The 19,619-nt window shown below is 42.1% G+C and overlaps 1 protein-coding gene across 13 annotated transcripts in view; it reads left to right on the forward strand.

Annotated features, from left to right (window-relative positions):
* Positions 1-19,619, forward strand: part of ZBTB20 (zinc finger and BTB domain containing 20) — a 799,736-nt gene that overhangs the window by 769,365 nt on the left and 10,752 nt on the right. For all 13 annotated transcript variants that reach the window (XM_047791839.1, XM_047791859.1, XM_047791849.1 and 10 more), the window contains one exon: positions 15,138-16,742. In XM_047791839.1, the coding sequence (XP_047647795.1) occupies positions 15,138-16,742 (1,605 nt within the window). The remainder of the gene's footprint in view (positions 1-15,137; positions 16,743-19,619) is intronic.

The raw sequence follows: 19,619 nt of genomic DNA on the forward strand, positions 1-19,619 counted from the left end.
TAATATTGTAGCAGTTAGTTATTAAATGCTTATTTCGGCCAGGTGGAAGAATTCCTAAGGGCAGAAATCCTGTCTCTCTTGTTCACTGCTGAATTCCAAGCACCTCACAGAGGAGTACTTAGCCACAGTAGGTGCTCAGCAAATGTTTATTGAATGAATAACTAGATGAATGAGTGTGGTAGGAAGAACTGGACAAAAGTGAGGGTGTGGTGTGTTTGTGAGCATTTCTCACATTTATAAAAGTAGCGATACTGATTTTTTACCTAATTGTTTTTATTCAGCAGACCTACAAAACAGAGTGCATCTCAGATACCCTCTGATTTTTATGCTAGGAAAACAGAATCACTTTTCTGTTGGATGTAGGCTGCTACATGTTTTGATTCTAGTAGCAATATGGCAGGGTTAAGGTCGACTTTGTAGGATAATCTGGCGCCTGTTTTTGATAGATATCATGAAAATAGACACTTATTTTCAAGATGCTCAAACAGATGATTAGATGAAAGCTCCAGCAAACCTTGAAACAACAAAAAAGGAAAGGTTTTCCCCACTCCAACGTCCCATCACTGTACCATCCTGCACAGTTTGCTGCAACCCTACACCCTCCTCCTTGTCTCACCCTTTTCCCTGGTCTAAGCTTTGCCTAGGGAATACAGCATGTGACTGCCAGTCTAGCAAGGAGACAGTTCTTGAGAAATCCACCCCACACCCAGTGCTCCCAAGCTCCTCTCAAGGGAATGGTGTGATGTGATGTGCAGAAGGCACAGCCCAGGGAAACAAGAGGTTGGCATAGAATCCTGGTGCCCTCCTGCTGGAAGGGCCCTCAAGAGAGTTCTTCACACCCACCCTCCCTCAACTAGCTGGACAGTAGAAAGATGTGTCGAATAACAAATTCCTGGCTGAATGCATAGTGGATTAAATGAACGAAGGATGAGTTCACCCCTCCAGAAGTCTCTGCCATCCCACTTGAATAGAAAGCTAACTTTGAAGCCATTCCGTTCTCCGTGGCACGATTTCCTACATAACTCAGCTTCGGAATATGGTTGCCATCTGCTGCCAGTGCACAGGACTAAGGAAGTATCAGAGAGGGTAGGGGAAGGACGGTAGAGAAGAAAAGAGACACTCAAAACGAGCTAATGATTTCCTTTGTGTTGGAATCTAGGTTTCAGAACATCAGTCTTGTACTTCAAGAACAAAACACCAGTGTGTCTTAGACCACACCAGGCGCCGGCACATCAGATAAGACCTGTGCTGTGTGGCTCAGCCACCAAGCCTCAAGAAGTTCTAAAAGTGAAATTAAAGGAGCAAACTGAGGAAACTGAAAAGAGAAAGGCTTTAGGGTAAAACACAATCAGGAGGACTCTGCAGATATGTGTCTTAGGGTTACATTAGTTCAGAAATGAATCTGCTCATTAAAGAGCTGGCAAATGCTGTAAATCCCAGGAATTTAAGAATCTGTAGAAGAAAGGAGACACTTCGATACACTCTGAATACATGGTGATTCTTTAGAAGACTCTCAGAGTGAAAGTGACCCACCTATTATGCATTATTGGGGATTTAAACTGTTGATTAAGAGTTAGAAATGGCTGTACTAGAGGCATGGGTGGGTGGTCCTTTAGAAACAGAAAAGGCTGTCAAGCAAAGCCAAGTCGGCCAGAGAACATCTCGGAAAGGCAACGAAGGGCCCTCGGACCTTCCTAGTTTCCCCGATATCTGTATAAATTGTTAGCTATGGCACTGAATCATACTGCTAGTTCATATACTGAAATGATGTGCCAGAGAAATAATTATTCATCCGGGGATATACACTAGTGAAAAAAAAAGTACAGTTAACTTTGCTTTTGAAAAGGTTAGCTAGTTAAAGCAGGTATTGTTAATATCTTCAGCAGTTCTGTATTTCAAGTTTGAGAATTTGCAAGGTGGGGAGACAGAAATCCTTTTGGCCCTGCAAGGAAATAATCTCATCCAAGATGTATATAATCTAAATTTAGAAGCACTGACAAACCTAAGCATGCAAAAAGTCACTTTAGGGAGAACGAAGTGATTGCCAAGCAGTATGTCACACACAGTGCCTTGGTGTGGCTGAAACAGTAAATATTTGTTGGCTCTGGGAGCTCTGGCCTTGACTTCTGTCTGCCATCAGGAACAAGTCATACAACTGTGACTCAACCATAATTAGAATATTAGTAATGCCTTAAATCTATCTTGTATACAGTTTCTCTTCTTAGGAATGCTTCGTGCCTTCACATTCTGTTTGTCCTGTAACATCCTTGTGAAGCACAGACATCTTTCTTTTGCACGTGGAATAACTGGTCCACAAAGGAATAACAATTCTTTGTCTTGAAATATGAAATGATTGATAACCATTATATGACACAACTCATTGTATTATTTTTCACATTATTTCAGGTTCCCCAAGCAAAGGACATATTTTATCTTTCTCATTATTATTTTTAACTGGTTTTCAGAAAAGTTGAGATAAAAACAGAATTTAACAAATATCCCATGGAGATAGTTGATGTTCTCTTTTCTTTCAAGAATAAATTAAGACCTTCTCTGCTTCTCTCTCCTGGCTCTCTCGGCAAATAGTCAAAATCCCATGCCAATTTTCAAATGAATAAGGGTTCATTCTAATAACTGGCTCACAGTCCCCTCTACTAAGGAAACAGCCTTGTAAATTCATGTCTGGAACCTGCCGAAGTTACTTTTGGTTATAAACCTTAACAGTTTGACCTGAAGGTTTTTAAACATGACTAATATGTGACCTGGTTGTGAGTTCAGCAATAAATTTATACCCAGTATGTGAAAGGCCAAAGAGAAAACTAGAGCCTTTTATTCTCTCTGGTGACCTGCACTAAATATTGAATATTTACTTTGTAAATGAGGACACCCAGTGGCCACCAAGTGAAAAGATTCTAAACAATCCCTGACACTGTTTATGCAAATATAAATACCCCTTATCAAAGCTGATTGATAGATATCTCTGTAACATCTGTTACCAAGCAGTTTAGCTTCCCTAAGTTAGGCAAGAGTGGTAGGAATTTGGCCTGATCTTTTTTTTCCCTAATTTACTGTCAACTTTTATTTATTTATTTTTCATTTTATTGTAGTTGCTTTATAATGTGTTAATTTCTGCTGTACAGAAGAGTGATTCAGATATATCTGTATTATTTCTCATATTCTTTCACATTTTGGTTTCTCACACGATATTGAATATAGTTCTCTGTGCTCTACAGTTGGACCTTATTGTTTATCTATCCTATATACACCAATTTGCATCTGCTCATCCCAAATTCCCAATCCTCCCCGACACCTGCAGCCATTAGGTCTGTTCTCTATGTCTGTGAGTCTGTTCTGTTTTGCAGATATGTTCATTTGTGTTGTATTTTAGAATCCACGTATAAGTGATGTCATATGATATTTGCCTTTTTCTTTCTGACTCACTGCTTAGTATGATTATTTGTAGGTCCATTCATGTTGAGTGAGTACTATTGTGTGTGTGTGTGTGTGTACATACACGTTTACATATACACCACATCTTTATCCATTCCTCTGCTGAGGGACATTTAAGTTATTTCCATGTCTTTGGCCTGATCTTTTTTTTTCTTTTTTTTTTTTGCTTTTTAGGGCCACACCTGCTGCATATGGAGGTTCCCAGGCTAGGGGTCGAATCAGAGCTATAGCTGCTGGCCTACACCAGAGCCCCCGCAACGCCAGATCTGAGCTGCATCTGCAACCTGTGCCACAGCGCACAGCAATGCCGGATCCTTAACCCACTGAGCGAGGCCAGGGATGGAACCTGCAATGTCATAGTTCCTAGTCAGATTCGTTTCCGCTGAGCCATGACGGGAACACCGACTCGATCATTTTTATATCACATCACAGATTGGTCATCTCTTCTCACTTTGAGTTACAAGGTGTGGCTCATCTTTAAGTTCCAATGAATCTTCAATGACAGGAGGACTTAATGAGCTGTCTCTTGGGGGAAGTGGAAGCAGAGAGATGAGGACAGTATGGTATGTGTCCAAAATCATTAATGAAGGAGCACAGATTGTGGGAAATACAGTGAACACATGAAAAACCAATTACCTTAGACCCTGAATTCATACTGAACATTGAAAGTCCCAGATGACTAGGAGTATGGTAATAAAGGACAGGAAGAAGAACATTACCCAGAACTGAAAGGACAGAACACCCCTGGGGCTCAGCCTACAGACATAGCCCAGAGACAAGGCATACTCCTGGGAGCAGTAAGGCCCCCACACACTTGTGAGCACCTTTGTGATGTGAGGGGGAGAGCTGAGCAAACAAACCCTCAGACAAGACCTACTCAGTGGAAAGAAGTATGTTGGTCAGTGTGAGGGATCTGATAATTTGTGGTCATGGTCATAGCCTTCAGGAAGTTTAGAGTCTTCTCATAGAGGTAAGGCAGGCACAATGAAGAAAAATGAAAAGACACAATAATCAAGAACATACTGTTAAGGACTAACAATAGGAAGTTCAGACCTATTCCATGACATTCAGCTGCGAGAAACATTTCCCTATTTTTCTATAGAAAATCAAACCCAAGGCCCCTAAGTCAGCAAGAAATTCAGTCAACTTTTACAGCTCTCCTCTCCCCTCTAGACTTATACAAGATTCATGAAATCTAGGGAAGGGTCAGTCAGACCCTTAGTCTATAATGGTCTCCATCATTGACATTACTTATCTACCTGACGAAGATGCCGTTGAGCCAGGTCCATCTGACTGCCCTGACCTACTGTATTAGGAGTAGACATACCCTTCACAGTGGTCCTTGCTACTGACAGCATGACCGCAGCCCAAGATCATTGTTGTTCCTCTGAAGTGAGTACCTTTTTATGCCCAGCCTCCAAAGGTGTGCCAAGTAATCACCCCAATTGGAGCTGTGTGCAGGGAAGAGACCTCATACCTTGGGCACCTTCTTCATTTGAGGGAAAGTTGCTTGTTTTCCTCCCTTGTCAAGCAACCTCAGTCTAACTTCAAAGCACCAGTCTCCCCTCCTCATTTTAGAAAGGGCCCAGCTTCATTCCCCTTAGAGGACCTAGATTTAAAAAACAAAACCTCTATCTCGAGACTGTGTTTTTAGGGCTTAAATTATGATTCAGGATCTGAAGCCACAACTTCCCGGAGCAAGGGAGCCCAAAATTCTCTGCAAGGATTGGTCTTTTTTCATCACCTTATTATTACGAGAGTTGTCTAATTCCATGGGGAAAATACAGAAATTAATGTTTCAGTTACTTCACACACCAGTGGGAACTAGGAAAAGAGAAAACTCAGAATGGAGTTCAACAGTCAAAGAAGGCTCCACAGAGAAGGAACTTTGAATAAAGTACTCAAATGGTATACAAAATTAAATGGAGAAAGCACCAAACTCAGGACAAATTCAGCAGCAGAAGAGAAATAAGAATGAATACACCACATCAAGAGATGGCAAAATGTCCAACTTCTTGAATTAGTGTGGATTTTATTTGGGAGAAAATGATAAAACAAGATCAAATCAAATTGGTGTAGTAAATCAAGGTAATGAGAATGTTACCTATAGCAATAGAAGACTCATAGCTTAGTATCTTTTTTCCTGTAATATGTAAGTAATGTGATAAAACATTACAAAAAGAATATGTAGATATAATACAAAATAAACAAAATAAAAATACACTACCTTACTCCTAATTAGAATAATTACAAAGTATGCTGTCCACTTCACTTACTTACTAGGATGTCCCAAGGTTTTAAGTTCTGATAACACTTATTAAGACTCTTCTTCATCTCAGCATGAGCTAAAAAGGAACTTACATCTTATTTTTTCTTAAGGAAATCCTGTGCCTCCTTCTGAAATGGATCACCCTAGGTGGGCTGTTGAGATGTAGTTTTTGCCACTTTCTTAAACTGGCCCACATCACATTGCCTCTGTGCTTTCCTTTCTCTTTCTTTCTTTCCTTCCTTCCTTCCTTTCTTTCTTTCTTTCTTTCTTTCTTTCTTTCTTTCTTTCTTTCTTTCTTTCTTTCTCTTTCTTTCTTTCCTTCCTTCTTTCCTTCCTTTCTTCCTTCCTTCTTTCTTTCCTTTGATGTTATTTTTAAATTTTAAATAAAATTTTCTTATTTAGTAAGAAATAAATTTCATATTTTTTTCTTTTTAAAAATTTTTTTATTGTAGATTATTTACAAAGTTGTCAATTTCTGCTGTACTTAACCAGTCTTCCAGCAAAACGAATGTACTGTTTTCCTTGGCTATTTCTTGTTGCTTTGAGATAGAAGGTCTGCAGTCCTCAGTAGAACAATTTCTTACGGCTCAAATCCACACTCTCCATAAAGAGTTTAGCCCTCTCTTGTTAACCAACAAACAGCTATGCTTGGAAACCAGTTGTCACAGTGGAAGCTACTTATTTTTTTCTCAGGAGACACAGGCAAAGAGAACATTTGAGCATGAATCTGAGATCTGCTTCAAAAGCAGTTTCAGAACAGTGAGCAACAGAGGACTAAAAAGTCCTGTGAATTAGGAAGCTTTCTGATTATTTCAGTCAAAAGATTTTTTAAAACAACACTCTAGGATTCTGTTTTCTCACGTATTGAAGTTCAGATAAAAGTTTTCCCAAAGTCAAAAAATTAATTTCTTACCTAACTATACTTTATCATCTGTGGATATTTTCCAAAAGAATGCCATTCCTGGGAGTTATGCTGGATCTTTGAACTCACTGAAATTAAAAACTTGTTTTTCCTTTAAAAATAAGTATATGATGATGTAGAGATCAAAAGGAGATCAGGTTGGTAAGTAAAAAAAGATGCTGGTTTTTATATAAACATTTTTTTATTTTATAATTTATTCTCAAGCAAGATAAAGGACCTAACTTATTAAGTATGCATTTGAATACATAGACCCTTCTTTAAGGCCTATCCAAAGCCAAGTTCAAACTGCATACTTTGTGAATTTAAGAAGATCCTTTTGTTCATTTTTTATCCCACCCACAGATGCAGTATCTCTGTGTTTTTGTTCCGCAGATTTAGTGAACAAAGGAAAAGGTTACAATAGGGCAGCAGCTAAATTTGTAAGGAAAGAGCTTTAGGAAAAAAAAAAAAAACCAAACTCCTAAAAGGTGTCTCAAAAGGTTTACGATATAAGAGGATTTAAAGGCATCAACCTCAGATTTCAATGACTTTTCTCCTTAGTCCCAGCAGGTCCTCCCTCTTCAAGAAGAAGCCATTTCCTTTTAGCTTTGGAATGAGGGCATGGGTATCTTTCAGAATGTTGTCTAGAATTATAGCTATCCAATGCCTTTGTTCACAGAGTTAATTCTTAGCTTTCACAAGCTGTACTATAAGAGGGTAAAGGTGTTTGAACTCTGTTTCATCCCACTGCAATCAGATGCTCAAAGTATATAAACTTATAAAGCGTGTAGCTTTATAATACCCCAAAAGGAAGTGTTAACTTATGTTTAGAATTGGTTCCATAAAGTTCATATGCAATTGATGATTAATTATTTTATTATACTATCCTCACCTCATAACTAAAAGGATTTAAGTTGGCTTGAAACAATACTCAATACATTAATAAATAGGAAAATGTATTTATATACAACCATGAAAAAGCAATCAGAGAAGTAAAATAAGGAATTGACAATAGAATGAGGTTGAGGGTAAGTTTTACATTAAAAAGCATACCACATAGTAGGTCCCACATAGTTGCTAAAATGTGGCCTAATGTTTTTACTCTTTCAAGTAAAATTTTAATGTTAATTTGTCACAAAACTTTCATTTATTCATTTATCCATGTAACTATAATGCTGATCCGGTCCCTTCACTGAATTTACCATTACATAGGTATATGAAATAAAGATTTTTAATGATGTTTTTAATTTTTTAATAAAAAATAAAGGTTACTTTCCATTTACAATTATTAAAAAATATTAGCTATATTCCCTGAGTTGTAAAATACATTCTTGAGCCTATCTTACCACCAGTAGTTTGTACCTCACTCTCCCCCACCCCTATATTTTCTCTCCCCTCTCCCCACTGGTAACCACTAGTTTGTTCTCCATATCTGTGAGTCTGCTTCTTTTTTGTTTTATTCACTAGTTCATTGTATTTTTTAGATTCCACATGTAAGTGATATCATACAGTATTTGTCTCTCTCTGTCTGAGTTATTTCACTTAGCATAATGCCCTCCAAGTCCATCTATGTTACTGCAGGTGGCAAAATTTCACTCTTTTTTATGGCTGAGCAGTATTTCACATGCTACATACACTTCTTAAGGACCTTTAACTACTTAAAATGTGCTCCAAAATAAAAGAAAGTTCATTACCTGCATGAATGACATATATGAATGAAAAGTCAAGTAATATGAAAGATACACCCAGCCATAATATTGAGATCCTAAATAGATAAGTTTTAGTAATATCTATCTAGCTAAAGCAATAAGCAGTGACTATAGAAGTATTTATAGGGTGCTCCCAACTTTTATAGGTCACGTATTCCTGAAAATATGTTTGAGAGTCAAATTTCTGAAAGGTGAAGAATTTTTTTTTAATTTTTTATTAAAGTATAGTTGAGGTACAGTGGTCTATCAGTTTATGCTGTACAGCAAAGTGACCCAGTCATATATATATATATATATATATGTTACACACACACATTCTTCTTCTCATACTATCTTCCATCATGTTCTATCCTAGGAGATATGGATACAGTTCCCTGTGCTGCACAGTAAGACTTCATTGATTATCCATTCTAAATGTAATAGTTTGCATCTGCTAACCTCAAAATCCCAGTCCATCCCACTCCCTCCCCCCTGGCAACCTCAAGTCTATTCTCCATGTCTGTTGAGTCTGTTTTTGTTCTGTAGATAGGTTCATTTGTGTTGTACTTTAGAGTCCACATATAAGTGATATCATATGGTATTTGTCTTTCTCTGAAAGCTGAAGAATTGATTTATGTTTTATGAGAAGAATTATGTTACTGATGATTTTTTAAAAATGATGAAATCACTAATGGTTCCTATACTCTGGACTTAGACATTCTGGAAAATAGAGGAGAACACTCATTGGGAGATGGCCCAAGATATCACCCTTATCACCAGGAATGGATAAATAAAGCAATAAGCTGATTACCCTCCCATAGTTTGCCTATGGGGCAGTGGGAGTGGAGATTTGAAGGTGTATGGAGCCCAGGTAGGAAAAAGAGGTCTTGCTCTGCCTGCTGCTACCCACTTGCATAAGTGATTTCCTCAGAGCTCTCAGCCACCCTCCAAAAACTATAAATCTACCAATGAGATAGAAAGAGAGGATAGGGACATGTGGGGCTATCTGCTCTGGATGGTGGAGCCTGTGGACAAGAAAGCTCTGACCTCTTATAGTGCAGAGGCTCGGCAAGTGTCCTCTTGGCATGTAGGTGAAGTAGTCTGAGGTCTGGCCCATCTCAGGGCAACAGATGTAGATTTGGGGAGGAAGAGGCCACATGCATCCTAGCTTTCTCCAGCATAAATGGCCCTTTTCTAGCATGATGAGCTTAGTAAGCAGCACCAAAATGCAACAGCTTAAGACCATCACTAACCACCTGATATGTGAAAGAGCAACTTCTGCATGCTAAAGGCATCAAAACACAACCTGGAACGGGTGTGATAAGAGGCTGGGTTGTGGAGACCTAGCCATCTGGCCCTATTTCATGTGCTGACCCACTTATTGCATGTGAGCCTGGTGGCCCAGATCGAAAGCTCAAGGGCTCTTTGGCCCCGACATTTGACGTAGGCCTGTTGACTCGAACAAAATTCATCTTGGTTTTCATTTGAGAACTGGTGTTCCTTTCCAAGTCACGCAGACTTCAAATTCCCATCTCCCTCTACAGTACCTCACCCTTGCACCAGTCTCATTTTATACATCCGGGCCGAGAAAGGACTGGATTTCACACCTAATTAAAAGAGATCGTATTGCCTGCTACTTCCCTTCTTGTTCATGTTCCCTTGTGCACAGGCAGCTTTTCATTCTCATGCTAAGCCCTCTCCCTGGACACCCACAGTTTAAGGGGCAGGCAGGAGCTGGGTTCCAACAAGACAGAGAGCCAGGACTCTTTCACCTGTTTCACCACAAGCAGAATCACCGTCCAGTTAGTCCTCACTCCTGCCTCAGCCTCATCCATACTGTGCTAAATCCCAGAACACAATCACTTAGAATACACAATCACTTTCAGGAATAGAATTCCTCCCATGTTCTAGTGAATGCCACCACAGGCTGACTCTATATTTTTACTCTTGTGGAAAGAAGGCAGATTACTATTTTAAAACGCACAGAGAACTATTTTTAATGCTTTTTTTCATTTTGTCCCATCAATCTATGTTTGCACCACTGTGGGGGGCTTTTTACAGTGTGGGGGGGTGAGGTGGTGTCCCCAGATGCACAAAATCTTTGTAAAGTATGGTTTTGTAGAGTTGAGGGTTTTTTGTTTTGTTTTGTTTTGTTTTTTTTTTTTGAATAGCCCAAATGCCTATTCAGTGCCAATCTAAGAAAGAATGGAGTTAGCATTTTCACACCATTCCTTCCTATGGAGTCTCTGAATAAGCATCTAATCAAGATTTGTTTTCAATGGGGAACAAACCTTCTACAGTAGAGTATTTCAGATTTATTCCATTGGAATCTATACATTAATGCCCATTGGATGAAAAGGACCTGTTTCACAAAAGCCTGGACATTGCCTTGCTGTGGCAGAAACTTTTTCCCACTGTATTAGTGTTAAAAATAAAAGAAAGCCTGGGAAAGGACTTGCTTCAGCATTGTGTGCTGGAGGGACAAGGCGTCCTTGAATGGACAGGCAGGGTCCCACCATCGCATCCGTACCCATATCAGCAAAGCTGATTCAGCCTGTCATGGCTGCTCACTGCAGTGTAGGACCAGTGCACCCAGAGAGATGTTTAAGAATTGTGTCTACAAAAATCCAACCAGGCTTATTGGGTCAGGGTATATATGTACACGGGTTTGAGTTTGCCTCCATGGTTTTTAATGAGGTCGGTAATAAACGTTGCTGCAATGATCATAACTCCGACTTTTTTTTTTTTTTCGTCTTTTTAGGGCCACACCTGCGGCACATGGAGGTTCCCAGGCTAGGGGTCTAATCAGAGCTGAAGTTGCTGGCCTACGCCACAGCAAGATCCGAGCCATGTCTGCGACCTACACCACAGCTCATGGCAATGCCAGATCCTTAACCCACTGAGTGAGGCCAGAGATCGAACCAGCAACCTCATGGTTCCCAGTCAGATTCGTTAACCACTGAGCCACAATGGGAATTCCATAACTTAGACTATTTATGAGACAGTTGTTTGTGATTATCTCCATAGGGTTACCTGATTATATAGATAGGCTTGACCAGTCCAGTCAAACGAGTCTTTTGAATTTTTTTCATCCATCAAGCTCTGTGTGTGTTTTGTGTGTGTGAGAATGCATGTGACAGAATGTATATCCCTCTTTTTTTTTTTAGGGCTGCACCCTTGGCATATGGAGGTTCCCAGACCAGGGGTCGAATCGGAGCTACAGCTGCCGGCCTGCACCATAGCCATGTGGGATCCCAGCCGAATCTGTGACCTACATGGCAATGCCAGATCCCTGACCCACTGAGCAAGGGCAGGGGTCGGACCCGAATCCTCATGGATACTAGTTGGATTCATTTCTGCTGTGCCACAAGGGGAACGCCTAATGATAGGTCTTGTTGCTGACCATTTCCAGCTCTAAAGCAACCTCCATCATCACTTTCAGTGTCTTTATCTTTTCTTCTATAATATGAGAATCAGGATGGCCCCTCAGTTTTTGGACAATCCAAGTTTTGTCAGAGATCCAGTGTTATGTGATGAAAAGAGCTTCAAGGGGCGTGAGTTCTAATCTCAGTCCTGCCACTTACTAGCTGTGTAAAGCGTTGGACAAGTCGTTTAGATACTTTGAAAGCCTCAACTTCCTCTTACATCAAATAGTAATAACAGAATCTGTTCTGAAAACATACAGGATTATTATAAGGAGTAAATGAGATGTTACATGTGAAAGAGTTTGTACACTGTAAAATGCTACAGTTATTAATTATTATGCTAAGTGTGATTGAGCTTCTTCCCAGAATTATCAGAAATATATGACAACTCTAGTGATATAGCTGTGCCTGGTGCTATGGAGCAATTGTGTGTTTAAAGAGTGTTTTCAGCTGAGTGGAAAAAAATTTTTTTAAGAAATCCATCCTACTCAGAGATGGTGATTTTATCAGAGACTCAAACAGTTTTCGTGCTCACCATTTTACTTCAATGAAAAAGACTTGGGTCTTTTTAGTAAAAACCTGTGTATAGAACTCTACATTTTAGTGCCAGGACAAGTTTTTTATCTCTTGCATTGTTCTATTTATAAACTTGAAAAAAGATATTCTTTCCTAGATGACTGAAGCTATGTTGAAGTGCCAAGGCCTAGAAACATGAACAGCCAGCATGCTAATTTATGGGTATGTTTAGAAGTAGCCAGGCAAACCTTTTCACACAGCTTTATAGCAGACTCATGGATACCTAGGTGGGACACCTAAGTGTCATGGACATTTCACTCAGGGGCAAAGCATGCAATATAGTGAAGCAAATAAGAATGTGAACTCTAGAACCAGACTGCCTGGGTTCAAATGCCAGCTTGACAACCACTTGTCTCTGTGGACTTGAGTGGATTTCTTAATTTCTCTGGCCTTGGATTCTTCATCTGCGTTATGGCAATAATAATACTACCAACAACATAGGGTTGTTGTGAGGATTAAATGAAATAGTATACATAAAATGCTCAGAATATAACACATAGTATGCTCTTCAGAAATACTTGCTCTTATTGTTATCATAGTACACATACATGGGACTCAGCAAGATGTTGGAATTTGCTGGCTGATTTCCTAAATTTTCCTTCCTGGGTTATTGGGCCTTCCTCTGGGGCCGTGTTTTGTATTAGCGCAGTTACAGAGGAGTCGTCATAATTCGTTAGACAATTTGTTTTACATAGGAGAAAAAAATAGAAATAGTCACCTGATAAAATATTTTAGGCATGGAACAGACCTAAAGAATGTCAGGACAAGAAGGAAATCTCTGGAAGTCCCCCCTTGGCACAGTGGGTTGAGAATCTAGCGTTGCCGCTGCTGTGGTACATGTCACAAGGGCTGCGTGGGTTCAGTACCTGGCTCAGGAATATCCACACGCCACGAGTGCAGCCAAAAAATAAAATGAAGTTAAAAAAGAAAAAAATTCTCTTACATAAAAATTTGCAAAAATCATATCACTGAAGAGAACGTAGAGCCCCTAAGCATTTATTAAGTGGATACACGTGAGGTTGACTACATGTAAAGTTGGGTGCAAAGGAAATAAGGATGTGGTCACACCAGCTGAGCTCAGAGAGCATAAGGAGATAGGGAGAAGCAAGGTAGAAAACCTAGTTGAGTTCAGTCTTCCCTGAACTCTCTCCTAAGGCAGAAGAGAAAAAACCAGAGGTGGCCGTGCCTCCCAGGTGTAGGCCATTACTTCTGGGTTTCTTCTAATAAGACGTAAGCATCTGGGTCATGGCCAACAATTCAGACTTGGGTCACCTGGTTTTGAAAGCCTACGTACTTGCCCTTCCTCAAGCTGACTGTTCAGTTGTGAAGGCAAGAATGGGGAATGTAAGTCAAGAATGATTTGGAGAGAAGGATTCTTCAGATTCTTAGAGAGGTAAAGTAGAAAACTAGGAAAGCCCTAAAATTTTGTGTTATGGACACCTGTTTTCTTTCTCCATCTGGAATCTAGATGTTACCAACATTATCCCTCGCCTGCATAAGCTGGGGTAGAAGGTTGTTGTAGGAAGTCAAGCTGGCCACATCCTCCATGTAGCTGGCCACTAAGGAGTAGGAGCTTTTGCACGTCCCTCTTACAAGCACATAGAGCACCCAACTCCTCAGGTGATCTGTGCATCCCACCCCAGGTTTACTCCTGCTGTCCTGACCTAATTAACAGTGCTGTCTTTCATCCCCAAAAGTGCCCAGGTCATCTAGTGTACTCCAGTGTTCCAGGTCAGTGCTGCCATCTCTGAATTTTTTTTTTGTCTTTTTGTCTTTTCTAGGGCCACACACATAGCATATGGAGGTTCCCAGACTAGGGGTCTAATCAGAGCTGTAGCTGCTGGCCTATGCCAGAGCCAAGGCAACACGGGATCCAAACCACATCTGCAACCTATACCACAGCTCACAGCAATGCCGGATCCTTAACCCACTGAGCGAGGCCAGGGATGGAACCCTCAGCCTCGTGGTTCTTAGTCGGATTCACTAACCACAGAGCCACGACAGGAACTCCATCTGACTTTTTTTTCAACATATCTTTTTCATTAAGCCTCAGAAAATTCAGACAACTGCCATATCACATAACCACCCTAGAAAGTATTCAACCAGGTTGTCAGAGATGACAAGAAGAATGTGTAGAAGAAAGCAGTGGGCAAGTGACACTTTAGCTGGCAGTTTGCATTTTCTAGAGTTTGTCCCTCAACTAGAAAACATTATGGCCACTGTTTGATGGCTACCTCAGTCTGGGTTGAATTTTCCAAGAATTTCTGCATACATGATGTGGATTTTGGCAGGGTACCATATAAATTAATAGGAAGGGAATCCAACTATAAATATTGTTACAGTCTATGAATAAAATAAGAAATTTGATAAATTAAGGAAAATGTAAGCTTTCCTAAAAGACCTGAGCTTAGGCCTGTCTAAAATGGAGGCAGAGTTTCATGAGAACAAGTCTTCCATTTGCCTTTCACTTCTTATTTGCTGAAGTTGTAGGGATAGCAGCAATGACCCATCTGTTTTTTTAGGCTGCTGGGCTTCAACTGACAACCCTGGCTGAAAATCTAGGGAATTAATATGGATTCAGTACCCCAAAATAGCTGGGGCACTGTTGGAACAAAATTCAGGCTTGTTCCTATAGGACATCATACCCACAACTTGACCCTTGTGCAAAGCCTGTCCATCTGGGCACAGAGCCTGCCTGTGTCTGCAGCGGGGGTGAGGGGTGCTTCTAGGAGCCATGAACGTTGCCCACTTGAGCAATTCCCAGGTGTTAGGAATGCAGTCAGCTAGCTCTGACCCACACCCTGTCTTGTATCTGTCTTGCCATGCAGGTGACATCAGTTGCAAGGGGATGACCGAGCGCATTCACAGCATCAACCTTCACAACTTCAGCAATTCCGTGCTCGAGACCCTCAACGAGCAGCGCAACCGTGGCCACTTCTGTGACGTGACGGTGCGCATCCACGGGAGCATGCTGCGCGCGCACCGCTGCGTGCTGGCAGCCGGCAGCCCCTTCTTCCAGGACAAGCTGCTGCTGGGCTACAGCGACATCGAGATCCCGTCCGTGGTGTCGGTGCAGTCGGTGCAAAAGCTCATTGACTTCATGTACAGCGGAGTGCTGCGCGTCTCACAGTCCGAAGCCCTGCAGATCCTCACGGCCGCCAGCATCCTGCAGATCAAAACGGTCATCGATGAGTGCACGCGCATCGTGTCGCAGAACGTGGGCGATGTGTTCCCGGGGATCCAGGACTCGGGCCAGGACACGCCCCGGGGCACACCCGAGTCGGGCACCTCGGGCCAGAGCAGCGACACCGAGTCAGGCTACCTGCAGAGCCACCCGCAGCACAGCGTGGACAGGATCTACTCGGCGCTCTACGCCTGCTCCATGCAGAACGGCAGCGGCGAGCGCTCCTTCTACAGCGGCGCAGTGGTCAGCCACCACGAGACTGCACTCGGCCTGCCCCGCGACCACCACATGGAAGACCCTAGCTGGATCACGCGAATCCACGAGCGCTCGCAGCAGATGGAGCGCTACCTGTCCACCACCCCCGAAACCACGCACTGCCGCAAGCAGCCCCGGCCCGTGCGCATCCAGACCCTGGTGGGCAACATCCACATCAAGCAGGAGATGGAGGACGACTACGACTACTACGGGCAGCAAAGGGTGCAGATCCTGGAGCGCAACGAGTCCGAGGAATGCACGGAAGACACCGACCAGGCTGAGGGCACCGAGAGTGAGCCCAAGGGCGAAAGCTTCGACTCAGGCGTCAGCTCCTCCATAGGCACCGAGCCCGACTCCGTGGAGCAGCAGTTCGGGCCCGCGGCGGCGCGGGACGGCCCAGCCGAACCCGCCCAACCTGAGCAGGCCGCGGAAGCCCCGGCTGAGGGCGCCCCGCAGCCGCACCAGCTGGAAACGGGTGCCTCTTCCCCGGAGAGAAGCAACGAAGTGGAGATGGACAACACGGTGATCACTGTCAGCAACAGCTCCGACAAGAGCGTCCTGCAGCAGCCCTCGGTCAACACGTCCATCGGGCAGCCATTGCCAAGTACCCAGCTCTATTTACGCCAGACAGAAACCCTCACCAGCAACTTGAGGATGCCTCTGACCTTAACCAGCAACACACAGGTCATTGGCACCGCCGGCAACACCTACCTGCCGGCCCTCTTCACTACCCAGCCCGCGGGCAGCGGCCCCAAGCCTTTCCTCTTCAGCCTGCCACAGCCCCTGGCAGGCCAGCAGACCCAGTTTGTGACAGTGTCCCAGCCCGGCCTGTCAACCTTTACTGCACAGCTGCCAGCGCCACAGCCCCTGGCTCCATCCGCCGGCCACAGCACAGCCAGTGGGCAGGGCGAAAAAAAGCCTTATGAGTGCACTCTCTGCAACAAGACTTTCACCGCCAAACAGAACTACGTCAAGCACATGTTCGTACACACAGGTGAGCAGCAGCCTTTCCCCCCCCGCCTAGTAGCAACAGGAGAGTGTGACAGGGCTATGGGAAGGGAGGAGCAGGACAGCAGGTGGGAGGGAAGGTCTGGAGTCCTCTTGCAGATTTTAAGGAGACTCCCATTGTAAGCCATCTTCTAGGAGCCCCAGCTGTGCCCCCCTCACAGGAACGAAACACCCTGCCACGGAAAGACAAAATCACAGAAACCTTTTAGGCAGAAGGGCCAAATGAGAAGAAGCCTGATGCAGAATTCATAGGCACAACATCCCTTACATACATTGGGCTTTGAAATATATTCTTTGATTCTAGGTATTTAGAACTGGAAAAGTCCTTGAGGCTCATATACTCCAGTCACCTCATTTTACAGACCAAAATCATATAGTCAGACAGGATAAGGGTTTTCAGCTGTAGTACATTTTATATAAACCATCAGCTTGAAGAGGTCACGGCAAGCCTGATGGGAGCAGAAGCTGCATTTGTGGTCCCTGAAATAAGAAGTGATAGACTTGCTCTGTTTTCTAGTGCTTGTTTTCTATTTTCCACTTCTAGAAACTACAGTCAGTTCCTGGTACTCCTTTTTAAAAGGACAGTAGACTCATTGTGGCACACTTGTAGGAGTATGATTAAGACAGTGAAGGGACCTGAAGCCATGGCATATGAGTCATGGTTGAGGTGCTAGAGATGTTCAGCAGTGCCTCTGTTTGAATTGAAAGTGCCTACGCAGCACTATCTGCTTGGGAAAATTACTTAACCTTTCTATATGTTAGTTTCCTTCTCCATATAATGGGGATATAGTGATAAATCTTTCTCGTAGTGCTGTTTTGAGGGTTAAATGAATTCATATATATGAAAGTCTCAAAGTAATTCCCAGCACACATTAAGCACTCTATAAATGGTAGCTATTGTTAGCACTATTAGCATTATTTAAATGATTTGGAGGGAAGAGACATCATGCTTGTTCTGCTTGTGTCCAAAAGGTGGAAATGGACCAACGATTGGAAGCTATAAGGAGATTAAATTAAATAAAAGAGAAAGCTTGTTAACAGGCAGAACTGCTCTAAAATGGGTAGACAGTATCCAAAGGGAATGATTTCCTATAATTAGAGGTGTTTAAGGAGAGAAAGGATGATCATTTTTTAGGGATGTTATAGAGGGGATTTAATCATCCATCAGGTGAGTAGTGGGGCATGATAGAGTTTCATCCTTGAAGTCCATGATGCTAGAGCTAAGATCTTCTGACCACCCAGCCAGTGCCCTTTCCTAATGCCATAATGGGACATACACAAAAGTGAGAACTCCATGGATGCTCCTCCATATAAGAGTCTACTTATGTGGGAGTTCCCATTGTGGCTCAGAGGTAACGAATCTGACTGGTATCCATGAGGATGCGGGTTCAATCCCTGGCCTTGCTCAGTGGGTTAAGGATCTGGTGTTGCCATGAGCTGTGGTGTAGGTCGCAGACTCGGCTCGGATCTGGCATTGCTGTGGCCGTGGTGTGGCCAGCAGCTACAGCTCCAGTTCGACCCCTAGTCCGGGAACTTCCGTATGCCACATGTGTGGCCCTAAAAATAAAAAAAAAAGGGGGGGGGGGAATGAGACTACCTATGTGACATGACTTCACATAGGTTCTCTTGTACCTGAAAATACCATGTTTGAAATTCCTATTGTGAGAGTCATTCATCTTTACCACCTCTAGTTCTAGATATCCCTTTTGAATGGCAAATGAGTTGTCAGAGGAAAGTTACATACTTAAGTTACAATACATGAAAACAAATTTGTTTCTCAAAGCAACCTTGTATCTTAGATTAGCTAGCAGGAATAGCTAGGGAATAGGACATAAAGCAGATAAATTTAAATCAGGGAATAGAAGGAAAGGACAGCAACTGACACACTAGCATGCAAGTGAACAACTGAAATAGAACATTACTTAAGATGAATTCTTCCTTCTTTACAGTTCAGCTTAAGTCAGGACAATATGTAAATCCATGTATCTACCTTTATGTGAATCAGCTGTTCTTAAAGATGACAGTTTTCATACCTCCAAAATATGTAGTTACTCAGTACTGAATTTAGGAAGAAAGTCAGGTAGTGGTGAGTCACCTTGTTTACATGAGGTCTTTGTGAATGCACAGATAACCTGAGATCAATCAAGGACATTTTCCATGTGGTATGGGTATCACGTTATTCAGTAAATTAATCAAATAGCAATATTTTTATTTATGTGGAAACTGGTTTACAAAATGTTCTCCCATAGTTTATGTCCTTTCTTCCTCTGAGCAACTGTCTTATAAACCCATCAAATTAAGTATTCAGAGAATAAAGAGATCATTTGTGGAAGTGAATTCTTAGCCAAAGTTGACCTTGCTGGTCTTAGATCCATAAACATTTCTGCTCTCTCTTTCTCTACCTCTCTTCCAGTAGGCCTAGCCGATAGAAAGTTTATACATTCTATTAGATCACATATTTGCAATAAGGCTTTAAATTTGCACCATAAAATTTTAGTGTACCTCTGAAAATTGCCTTTTTGGTGTATGAACACATTTATTCACAGATTCACCAAAGGATTCTGTGGTTAACCCAAATAGCTAGATTTACCCATAAGAAAACCAGCAATGAGCTTACAAATGTAGACTCCATAGATATAAAAGCTACAAGGAGAATCATTTTATAAATCTGAGTTATGGTCAAAGGGTAGCCTTCAGGTCTCTAGTAAACCATGAAGGTCCTCAGTAAATTATGAAGGTCTTTGTATTGGTGTGTATAACCTGGCCATATCTGGGAACAATTAATAATGAACATATATCACTCAAGCACCTCCTTAAGAGAAGCAGTACTCTTCCCTTCCACTCTGGAATCATTTGGAAATGA

This window comes from Phacochoerus africanus, chromosome 1 (genome assembly GCF_016906955.1).
Source record: "Phacochoerus africanus isolate WHEZ1 chromosome 1, ROS_Pafr_v1, whole genome shotgun sequence".
Classification (NCBI taxonomy): Eukaryota; Metazoa; Chordata; class Mammalia; order Artiodactyla; family Suidae; genus Phacochoerus; species Phacochoerus africanus.